The sequence below is a fragment of the Corvus brachyrhynchos genome, unplaced genomic scaffold, assembly GCF_000691975.1.
Source record: "Corvus brachyrhynchos isolate BGI_N302 unplaced genomic scaffold, ASM69197v1 scaffold164, whole genome shotgun sequence".
Classification (NCBI taxonomy): Eukaryota; Metazoa; Chordata; class Aves; order Passeriformes; family Corvidae; genus Corvus; species Corvus brachyrhynchos.
Genome location: NW_008237426.1, coordinates 979014 through 990090, shown reverse-complemented (window position 1 = coordinate 990090; position 11077 = coordinate 979014). Strand labels below are relative to the sequence as shown.

The following is an 11077-nucleotide window of genomic DNA, read 5'->3' as shown; positions in this document are numbered from 1 at the left end:
CCGGGGTGGGGAGGGCTGCACCGGGGGGGAGCTGCAGGAGGGATGTGGGTGATGGCGAAGGGGTGTATCTGCTCCCGGGGATGCTGTATGGGAGTGGGGGTGATGGCGAGGGTGTGGGTCCTTGCTCCCGGGGATGGGCATGGAGGGGTGTTGACGGGGGAGTGATGGTGAGCAGGGCGTATCTGCACACTGGGATGAGGATGGAGGGGTGTTGGTGAGGGGGTGCATCTGCTCCCAGGGATGGGCTGGGGATACAGCAGTGTTTGTGATCAGGGTGCATTTGCACACAGGGATGGTGGGTGTGAGTGTGGGTGTTGGTGATGGAGTGTATCTCAACCCAGGGATGGGGATGGGAATGAGGATGGAGCAGTATTGGGGAGGGGATGTATCTGCTCCCAGGCATAGGATGGGGATGGAGCAGTGTTGGTGATCTGGGTGTATTTGCACACAGGGATGGGGATGGAGGGGTGTCGGTGAGCAGGGTGAATGTGCACACAGGGTTGGGGTGTGTGAGTGGGCATGTTGCAGGGTGTATCTGCACCCAGGGATGAGGATGGAGGAGTGTTGGTGACAGGGTGTATCTGCACAGAGAAATGGGGTAGGAGGGGTGTTGGTGAGGGGATGTATCTGCACCCACAGATGGGCTGTGTGGGCGTGAGTGTTGCTGAGCAGGGTGTATCTGCACCGAGGGATGGAGTGCATGTGTTGGCAGGGTGGTTGTTGGTGATGAGGGTGTATTTGCACTCAGGGATGGGGGGGGTGTGTGTGTGTGTGTGTGTGTTGCCGAGAGGGTGTATCCGCACCCAGGGAAGGGGAGGGTGTCGGCAGAGGGGTGTTGGTGGTGTACCTTGTATCACCCGGGGCTTTGTGTGGTGTGGGTGGCGGTGAGGAGGGTGTTCTGGCACCCAGGAATGGGGTGTTTGCTGTGGGGGGTGTGTTTGCAAGCAGGGATGGAGGATGATGGTGAGGAGGTGTATCTGCCCCCAGGGATGGGTTTGGTGTGTGTGTTGGCTGGAGGGTGTATTTTTCCACCGCAGGTTTGTGTGTGTGTGGTGCAGGTGTGCAAGGGGCAGCGCTTGGTGGGTGTTGCACCCGCAGGCAGCGCGGGAAGGGGTGTGTGCATAGGCAGGGGTACTGCTTTGCCCCCCAAGTGTGCGCAGGTGGGTGTTGGTGGGTGTGCAAGCGCGTGGGTGTTTGTGTGGGGAGAGGAGCTGAGGGTGTCTTTGCCCCCCAGTGATGGTGACAGGGTGTGGGTGCACATGGCTGGGGGAGTGGCAGCAGTGGGGGTGTGTGGGCACACTGCATGTGACAGGGAGTGCAGGTGTCCGCAGGTGTTGCGCTGGGCTCAGGTGTGCCTGGTGGCCATGGGGATGGGATGTGGGTGCTGCTGGGGGTGCCATGAGCCCGCCCAAGGTGTCCGTGTGTCCACAGAGGGCTCCCGGGGGTCCCACTGTTGGTCCTCCTGCCACAAAGGGGAAACTGAGGCAAGGGGCATTGTGTTCTCAGCGTCAGCTGTGCATCCCGGGGCGCGTGCCCAGGGTTGTGTGGGATCCATGGCAGCAGGGAGGCTTCTGTGGGTGTTGCGTGGGCGTGCGGACCGGGGCTGTCCAGGTGCCTGCGGGGCTGGGTGCGGTGGTGCGTGGCCGCACGTGGATGCACAGCACTGCGTGGGCACAGGTGGCTGCGGAGGCGTACGGCTGTGCCGGGGGGATTGGGGATGGGTGTGCTTGGAGGGTGCTGGGGATCTGTGGTTGTGCTCAGAGGTGTGTGGGTGTGTGCAGGGTGTGCCAGGGTGGTCATACACGTGCAGGGTTGTGTGGTGGTGTGGTTGTCCCCAGACCGGCTGTGTGCCCTCTCTGTGGGTCACCCCCAGGGCTCTGGCATGGTGTTCCCATAGCGAGTGGCTGCCAGTACCCCGGTTCTTGTCTCCCTGCACTGGGTACAGAGGGGCCTGGGGACCCTGGGGATGACATGGACACCAGGCTCCCACAGGCACTTGCTGCTCCCCTGTCACCCACCACCTCCATCTCATTTGGATGCATGATGGCCTGCTGGATCCTCTGGCTGTTGGCTGTGAGGACAAGGAGGAGGAGAGTGATGCCAAGGAAGGAACAAAGGCCAGAAGTGACCCTGTCCCACTGGGCACATCCCTCAGCAGTGATTCACTATGGGCTGGCTCTCCCTGGTACCCAGGCTCTTGGGGGGCTCTGAATTTGGGTGGGGGACAGTGCCTGCCTGACAGCAGGTCAGGAGGTGGTTTAGCAACCGCTGGTGACCCCCTGCGCTGTGGAACACCAATGGTTTGGCCATGGGGCAGCTGGTGGACTGCATGTGGACTGCTGGTGATGGTGGGTGCTGGAACACCCCAAGCAGGGTGTCACTATGTCCTTGAGCTGTGGGAGGTGACTGGGAGTTGGGGATGGATGGATGGATGGATGGATGGATGGACGGATGCCGTGGGGGTGGAAAGGTGGGTGGTGGCCAGATGGGAGATGGATGGGCGGGTAGTACAGGGATGTTGGGGATATGGATGACTGCTGTGGGGATGGATGGGTGTTGGGGGGTGGATGGAGGGTGTTGGCAATATAGATAGATGCTATGGGAATGGATGGGTGTATGGGGATACATGTTGGGGACATGGATGGGTGCTATGGGGATGGATGGGTGTTATGAGGATGGGTGTTGGGGATATGGATGGGTTCTATGGGGATGGATGGATGCTATGGGAATGGGTGTTGGAGTATGGCTGGATGAATCCTGGGGGAAGATGGGTGTGTGGGTGATTGTGTGGGTGATTGTGTGGGTGTCCAGGATGGATGAATGGATGGACGGGTGTTGCAGGGTGGGCAGGTGGGTGTCAGGAGCAGGGGGAAATGCCTGGGTGGCTGTTTAGTGTGGGAGGATGGATAGAGGGCTGTGTGGGCATGGTGCAGGGGTGCTGTGGGGACAACCAGGAGGTGTGGGTGCCACAGGGGTCACTGAGCACCCTGTGGTGGGCATGTGGTGATGCCAAGGGTGCCAAAACCCCCTTCTGGGGGTGTCTAGAGGCCAGGGCGATTTCTCCCCGGTGCGGTGTGGCAGCCCTGGGGTAGGTTAGCTGGTCCCTGAGGCCTGACATTTATAAACATCAGCTGCTCCCGGGGAATCAATACAGTTTAATAACCGGCGAGCGGAGACGGGAGACACATCAAAATGACACTCTGCGGCTCCGTAAATGTTATTCTAAATCATCCTCACTGGGTTTATTACATTAAGCATACAGCAGCGGGCATGGGAAATTTATTCCATCAAAGGCCATCGCGCTGGTAAATGGGGCTGGCGGGTCAGTGAGGGGGGCAGCCCCTCCCAAAATGGGGTTCCCTCCTCCCAGCCGTGGCAGGGATGTGAGGGACAGCAGGGTGCTGGGTTTAGGGTCTCGGTGCTGTCACAGCCTCCTGAGTTTGGGGTGAGCCAAATCCTGCCCCAGCAAAAGGTGGATGTTTGGGGGACTGGTGACATGATGGGTGACACTGTGAGGTGTCCCTCGGTGCCACCCTGTGCCACCTCATGACTCCTGGGGACTCAATCCCTTCCCTGGACCATCCCTCTCAGCTCTGCGCTGACATTTCTCTCCACGTTTCCCTGGAGACGAGGCAGTTGCTGTGGAAACCTCCCTCCTCTTCTCTCTTACCCATCCTCTTCCTCACCCTGATGTGGGGGGACCTGGCTCTGCCCCCACCCAGCCCCAAAATTTAGGGACCCCCTCCAGGGGTGCAGCAGGGGGCACCTGGGATGGGGGTGCACACGCACATGGGGGCGACTGTCCCCGTGTGTGCTCAAGGCGTGCTCGTGTGCGCACCCCCGCGCTGTCATGTGTGACATCTCGCCGTTGCCGTGGCGACCCCATCGAGCACATGGCTCGGGCTCCGCAGCATCGCGGGGGAAGCACGCTTGTTGCCATGGAAACGGCCATAATTGTAGCATTTTTCGGCTAAAAGAGGGGAAAAAGGAGGGGGAGAGAGGAGGAGAAATGGCTCCATGGGGCAGCGGGCCAGGGGTGTGCCTGCCAGCCCGGCATGTCCTGCTGCACACGGGTGCCACGCTCGTGGGTGCACACGGTGGTAACAAGGAGGAGGCCAAATTTGGGTGAGGTTTGGGAAAAGGAGGGCAGTGGTGCCAGAGGGGCTGGGGCCGGCGGGGGGCTGCTGATGCCTCTGCAGTCCTTTGCAGTCGAGGAAAGCGGGCAGACAGCCAAGCCTGGCACTGGCGGCCCCGCGGGCGCCTGCAGCACCGGGTGCCCATCGCCAGGGCTGGAGCATTGCCCTCTGTACATGGCACCCCCAGGTCGCTGTGGCCACGAGCCCCAGATCTGTTCTTGCAGGTCCCTCCCCTTTTCCCCGGCTCCCAGTGCCAGTTGTTGGCCAAATCCTGATGATTCCCATGGAAAGGATTCAGGGGGCACCACACTGACCACCCGCTCTCGCTTGTGTTGCAGATGAACCGCCCCATCCAGGTGAAGCCGGCCGACAGTGAGGGCCGAGGAGGTAGGTCCCCAATTCCCCGGCTGCCTGGCATGGGCAGGGGGACACAGGGTCACCCAGGGGGTGATGGGGGACGTGGCGGCATCGCGGGGGTTGCTGTGGGAGGGTTGGTTTGCAGAGAAATCTGGGAAAGGAGCTGCCTTTGCTGGTGGCATCCAAACCCGAGTGCAGAGCAAATGCCATGTTCTCTCTCCCTGTCTGGTCAGCTGGGGGGAACATCCTGGCGTTATCCTGGGAATGTCCTGACATTCCAGGGAGCATCCCAACATCCTGGGGGGCAGAGCACCAGCCAGCCCCTCTCAAACTACCACCCCCCCCAAATTCTTTGTGAGCATCTGCCGCTCATGGGGCTGTGGCATTGCCAGGCTGAGGTGATCATTTGGGCACAGTCTCAGGAATTGGATCAAAATCCCACATCCATTGTGTTACTGGGCAGGTAGGCGCTATCAGATGCAGGACGCTCTCGTGGGGCCGCCTGCCCTTGGCAGTATGGCTGGGGTAGATCCCCTCCCATCCAAACCCTGTTATTAAACACACCGGGAGCTGGTCCCAGCATGTCCCAGAGGGATCTGGCAAATAAATTACCCACTTACCGAGCTTAATTGGTGAAGGATTAAAAATCAATGGGTGAGCTGGGGCTCCCAGTCCAGCCCCCTCACCCAGGAGGCAATGCTGGGCTGCCCAGCCCACTCCCCCTGGGAGATGGTTTATGTTTAACTAGACAACACACCAGCCCTATTCCCTTAACTAATTTTCCTGGTACCTTAACGGACGAAGCATTCATCGTCTCCTGCCATTATTTATTTATTTCCCCGGCAACACTCTTGACAGGGCACCTTATTTTCTTTGTCAAATGCCATTAGCGTGCGGCGCGAGCGCACGGCCGCACAAGACAGATGCTGGTAATAATCATGAAATTCTCATTATTTACTATCCCTTCTCTTGTGTTTGGGTTATTGATGTCCCCTGGGCACGGCCGGAGGCTGCGGGTTGTTCTGTGAGTCGATCATATGAGGGTGATCGCCACTGGTTTGTGGGTTCTCTTTGTTCCCACCACATCCCACCCCAGTGCTGGGGGAGCCAGCCCCCCCATCCCTGGGAAAAGCCCCAGCTCCACTCCCTAAAGCAATGGCTCTTCCAGGATTCACTCCTCAGCAATTTCCCCACAGAAGACGTTTTCCTGCCCTGAGTGTTCTGTAGGATGGAGATGATAAGCCCCGCACCTTCTCCGTGGGATCGGTGTCGCTCCCTCCCTCTGATGTCACCATTTGTGATGAGGGGTTGGGATGGTGAGTGACCTCCCACTCTCTGATGGGCTTGGTTTTGTTTTTAGAAGACAGGAAGCTCTTTGTGGGCATGCTGGGGAAGCAGCAGAGCGAGGACGACGTCCGCCGCCTCTTTGAGCCCTTTGGCCAGATTGAGGAGTGCACCATCCTCCGAGGGCCTGATGGAGCCAGCAAAGGTGGGCTTTGGGGCACCAGGTGGCCACCCTATGGACCTGCAATGGCCAAATCCAACCTGTCCCATGTTCTCTCTGTTCCTTTAGGTTGTGCCTTTGTGAAATACGGCAGCCACGCCGAGGCACAGGCTGCCATCAACAGCCTGCACGGCAGCCAAACCATGCCGGTAAGTGCCAGGCTCGCACCCTGCCCCAGCTGACCCCACGCTGCCTGCCTAATCCAATCACCCACTAATTTGATCCTGACTCTAATTGGATCAAAATCCTACAGACTGGCAATTTGTTGGCCACATCACCCCAGGTTCCTCCTTGCCAGGGCACTGAGCCCCAGAGGTGGGAGCGTGGGGCTAATTCTCTCCATGCCAGAGAAAGGGGCAGTTTAATTAACGCTGAAGGTCAGAACTGTGAACAAGGAAGGGGAAAGGAAGCAGAGGTCAGGAAGCTGCCACCAGGGAGAAAAACTGGCTATAATTAAACCTCACATTGATCGTTGGTTGCTGCTGCCAAGCTGGGCAGTGTCTCCAGGGCTGAGGATGCTGCAGATGCTGTGAGCCAGCACCCACGGCGGGTACACAGTTTGGGGGCTTTGCTGTGGTCCCACCATCAGCCCCATCTTCCCCCCACCGCAGGGCGCCTCGTCCAGCCTGGTGGGGAAGTTTGCAGACACAGACAAGGAGAGGACCCTGCGGCGGATGCATCAGATGGCGGGGCAGCTGGGCATCTTCAACCCCATGACCATCCAGTTCGGTGCCTACGGGGCCTACACGCAAGCGGTAGGAGCTGGTGCAGACCGGGGGCTTTGGGGGAGCCCCGTGGGTGTGGGGGGTGGTTTGGCCCATAAAAGCTCCAGTGCCAGGGGGTGTGGACGCCTGGCAGGGCTGGTGTATCCCTGTTTAGGGCCACGCGCAGGGCTTCCCCCCCACAGCTGAGGGTGTCTGTAGGGTGCAGTGATCCCATATTTAGTGTCACCAAGACCTCCTCCTGTCCCCGGGTCTGGCAGCAGGTGGAATTTATCCCTCTGAATCCATCCAAAGCAGAGATGGTGATTTACCCTCCCCTCTCCCTCCTTCTCTCTGCCTCTCGCTCTCTGTCCCCTCTCCCCCTTTCTTTCCCAAAGATCATGCAGCAGCAGGCAGCCCTGATGGCGGCCGCGCAGGGCACCTGCCTCAACCCCATGGCTGCCATCGCTGCTGCCCAGATGCAACAAATGGCCGCCTTCAACGTCAGCGGGCTGGTGGCTGCCCCCCTCACCCCCTCTTCAGGTAGGACCCCCGCGTTTGCCACTTGGCACACTCGGGGGGCACTCTCGGGGCGATGCCGGCGCTGACGCCGCGCTCCCGCAGGTACAAGCACCCCTCCGGGGATCAGCACGGCGCCGGTGCCCAGCATCGCCACGCCCATCGGGGTGAACGGCTTCAGCCCGCTGCCGCCCCAGACCAACGGGCAGCCCGCCTCCGAGACCATCTACACCAACGGCATCCACCCCTACCCAGGTACACCCCTCCCCCGGGGCTGGGGCTGTGTGCTTGGCTCTGCCGGGGTGCTCCGGGGGTGCTGCCCACCCCAGGAACGTGGTGAGCCAGCCGCGTGCTCCCGTGGCATCACTGCAGGGAGGAGGGAATTCAGGCAGGGAGCAGCTCTGCCCCTCCACGGCGGCGCGTGGCCAGAAGCCCTTTCCTGCTGCGGGAGCTGCGCATGCATCCCTGGCTTTCTCTGGCTTACTCTATCTTCCTTCTCCTTTCTCTTCTCTTCCCAGCTCAAAGCCCCACGGTGGCAGACCCCCTCCAGCAGGCCTACGCCGGCATGCAGCACTATGCAGGTCTCAAACTTCGCTTCCCACTCCTTCCCTCTCTCCCCTCTTTGCTCCTCACCCTTATTTTTGGGAGGTGAACATCACCCTGGGGTTGAACATTGGATTGGGACAGCATATTTGGGCACGGATTGATGAGGGGGGCACCACGTGCTGTGCCCTGGCAGGAGCTCTGGGGCGGCAATGCCAGTGAAAGCAGCATCCCCTCATCCCACTGGCTCCTGTCATGGCCCCCCCTGCAAATTTTGGGTGGTGCAAAGTGAATTTTAATACCATGGGGCTGAGAGAGCTCCATGGGGGAGCCCTGGCAGTGGTATCGAGGAGGTGAGATTTGGGAGGTGACAGAGGGCCAGCTCCACACCAAGACACCAGAAGTCTTTGGATATTCATGACGTGACCAAATCTGATGGCCAAGGACATGGGCCACGGAGGGAAGGGAGTCAGAGCCTCCCGTGGAAGTACATCAAGCCCAGCAGCCATTTCATTAGGAGCATTGACAGCAACATCCAGATTTGCAACGAAAATCAAGTTTTGGACCCCAAATTTTTGGGGTTTTTCAGCCAAAAGTACCATCTTTCCTCAGCCTTGAGGCCATATTACTGCTATCACCAGGATCCCTCCTAGGAGAGCTGTTCCCACATCCCTGGTGCGCCGGGAGGAGTGGGAAAGGCAGAGCCAGCAGCCATGGGGCAGGAGAGGCCCTTCCATCGCAGGTGGCAGCAGGGGACATGCCTGTCCCAGCCCTTTCCGTGGCTGGGGCAGGTGCCGTGGCCTCAGCTTCTTGTTTCTCTCTTCCAGCAGCATATCCCACTGCCTACGCTCCCATCAGCCAAGCCTTCCCCCAGCAAGCACCCCTCATCCCGCAGCAGCAGCGAGAAGGTGAGGGGTGGGGGTCACCCCGCGTGGGGCCGGTGGCTCCTCGGTGTCCCCCCGGGGTGACCCCACCTCGCGGCTGACGTGTCCTGTCCTTTGTGTGTCACCCAGGTCCCGAGGGCTGTAACCTGTTTATTTATCACCTGCCCCAGGAGTTCGGGGACGCGGAGCTCACGCAGATGTTTCTGCCTTTCGGCAACGTCATCTCTGCCAAAGTCTTTGTGGACCGTGCCACCAACCAGAGTAAATGCTTTGGTAAGTCCCGGGGTGCGGCTCTCCCTGGTGTCCCAGCTCAGGGCTCCAGCTCCTCCCAGTCCCCAGCTCAAGGTTCCAGCCATCCTTAACATCGCAGCTTGGAGCTCTGGCTCTTTCTCAACATCCCAGCTCAGGGGTCTGGCTCTCTTCAGCATCTCAGTTTAAGGATCTGAATCTCCTCGACATCCCAGCTCTCACCAGTCTCCAGCTCCAGAGTCCCATTCTCCTTGGTCTCCAGCCTGGAGATCCAGCTCTCCTACTGTCCCCGCTCAGGGGGGTCTGTCTCTTCCCAAATCCCAGCTCGTGGGGGTCACCCCGCGTGGGGCCGGTGGCTCCTCGGTGTCCCCCCGGGGTGACCCCACCTCGCGGCTGACGTGTCCTGTCCTTTGTGTGTCACCCAGGTCCCGAGGGCTGTAACCTGTTTATTTATCACCTGCCCCAGGAGTTCGGGGACGCGGAGCTCACGCAGATGTTTCTGCCTTTCGGCAACGTCATCTCTGCCAAAGTCTTTGTGGACCGTGCCACCAACCAGAGTAAATGCTTTGGTAAGTCCCGGGGTGCGGCTCTCCCTGGTGTCCCAGCTCAGGGCTCCAGCTCCTCCCAGTCCCCAGCTCAAGGTTCCAGCCATCCTTAACATCGCAGCTTGGAGCTCTGGCTCTTTCTCAGCATCCCAGCTCAGGGGTCTGGCTCTCTTCAGCATCTCAGTTTAAGGATCTGAATCTCCTCGACATCCCAGCTCTCACCAGTCTCCAGCTCCAGAGTCCCATTCTCCTTGGTCTCCAGCCTGGAGATCCAGCTCTCCTACTGTCCCCGCTCAGGGGGGTCTGTCTCTTCCCAAATCCCAGCTCAAGGGCTTGGCTCTCCCCAGTGTTCCCAGCTCAGGGGTGTGGCTCTTCCCAACAACCCAGCTCAGAGCATCTCCATCTCAGGGGTCCATCTCTCCCTGAGGTCCCTGCTTGGGAGTTTGTCTCTCCAACATCTCATCTTGGGGATCTGTCTTTCCCTGGTCTCCAGCTCGGATGTCCATGTCTCCCTGCTGTCCCCTGCTTGGGGGTCCTGTTCTTCCCAGTGTCCCCAGCTCAGGGACCTGTATCTCCCTCTCACAGACCTCGGTGTCCCCACAGACCCTTTGGTGTCCCCACAGACTCTTTCCTTGCAGTGTCTTTGGAGGCTCTATCACCTCAGGGTCTCTGCAGACCTGGCCTCCAGATGTTCCCTGAGCCCACACATCTCATCCTGGTGTCCCCACAGACCCCATCACCTCAGTGTCCCTGCAGCCCCTATCACTTTAACAGACCCTGTCACTCCAGTGACCCCACGAATCCCATCCCGTAGTGTCCCTGCAGACCACTCCAGTGTCCTGCTGTCCTCACAGCTCTGTCACTTCAGTGTCCTCCAGAGCAGACCTCGGCGTCCCTGCAGGTGCCATCACCTGTCACCCAGTCCCCTGCCATCTGGGGCTCTGATGCTACCCCAGGACCCCTCTCCCAGCACTCCCAGACCAGGAGCATCCCACGGGATTTCGGTGCCTGGGTTGAGGCGAGGCAGCCGCCTGCGCTGTGTGCAGTGACAGCCCCGTGTCCCCTCGCCGCCAGGTTTCGTCAGTTTTGACAATCCGACGAGCGCTCAGGCGGCCATTCAGGCCATGAATGGCTTCCAGATCGGCATGAAGAGGCTAAAAGTGCAGCTAAAGCGGCCGAAAGACGCCAACAGACCCTACTGACCCCAGCTCAGCCTGCGGAGAGGTGAGGGGGCCTGGCCCTCGGGACGTGGCGGTCGTGGAGCGTCCCCGTGCTACATCCCTGAGTGTGTGCAGGGATCTCTGCCTGGCACCACCCACCCCATGGACCTGGGTCCCTCCCTCCGTCCTTCCCTCCCTCCATCCCCCAGGAGCAGGCTGACGGCCCTTTCCTCCTGTTTCAGGTCGGACGTCCCGCGGTGTCTGACGACTTTCCCCTTCCCCAAGTGCAGTATCCAAACCCGTAACTCTCTTTCTTTGCAACACATCCCGGAGGAGGAGGAGGAGGAGGAGGAGGAAGTGAAGGAGAAAACGGCGAAGAAGAGAGTGTTTTGGTCGTAGCTTTTCCTTTTTGAATTTTTTCCCAAACTGGTCTTGTTTGTTGTTTAACGGGAACGAGAGGAAGACAAGGAAGGAGGGGA

The 11077-nt window shown here is 59.8% G+C and overlaps 1 protein-coding gene across 5 annotated transcripts in view; it reads left to right on the top strand.

The window, feature by feature from the left end:
- Positions 1 to 11077, top strand: part of CELF6 (CUGBP, Elav-like family member 6) — an 18039-nt gene extending 6962 nt beyond the window's left edge. The window contains exons 3-13 of one of the 5 annotated variants that reach the window (XM_008631272.2): positions 4475 to 4523; positions 5854 to 5982; positions 6067 to 6146; positions 6609 to 6752; positions 7097 to 7241; positions 7323 to 7472; positions 7736 to 7798; positions 8591 to 8668; positions 8774 to 8917; positions 10513 to 10662; positions 10841 to 11077. In XM_008631272.2, the coding sequence (XP_008629494.1) occupies positions 4475 to 4523; positions 5854 to 5982; positions 6067 to 6146; positions 6609 to 6752; positions 7097 to 7241; positions 7323 to 7472; positions 7736 to 7798; positions 8591 to 8668; positions 8774 to 8917; positions 10513 to 10640 (1110 nt within the window). In that variant the 3' untranslated portion in view covers positions 10641 to 10662; positions 10841 to 11077. Of the gene's footprint in view, positions 1 to 4474; positions 4524 to 5853; positions 5983 to 6066; positions 6147 to 6608; positions 6753 to 7096; positions 7242 to 7322; positions 7473 to 7735; positions 7799 to 8587; positions 8669 to 8773; positions 8918 to 10512; positions 10663 to 10840 lie in introns of all 5 variants that reach the window. The other 4 variants (XM_008631281.2, XM_017731132.1, XM_017731133.1 and 1 more) reach the window with 4 other exon arrangements.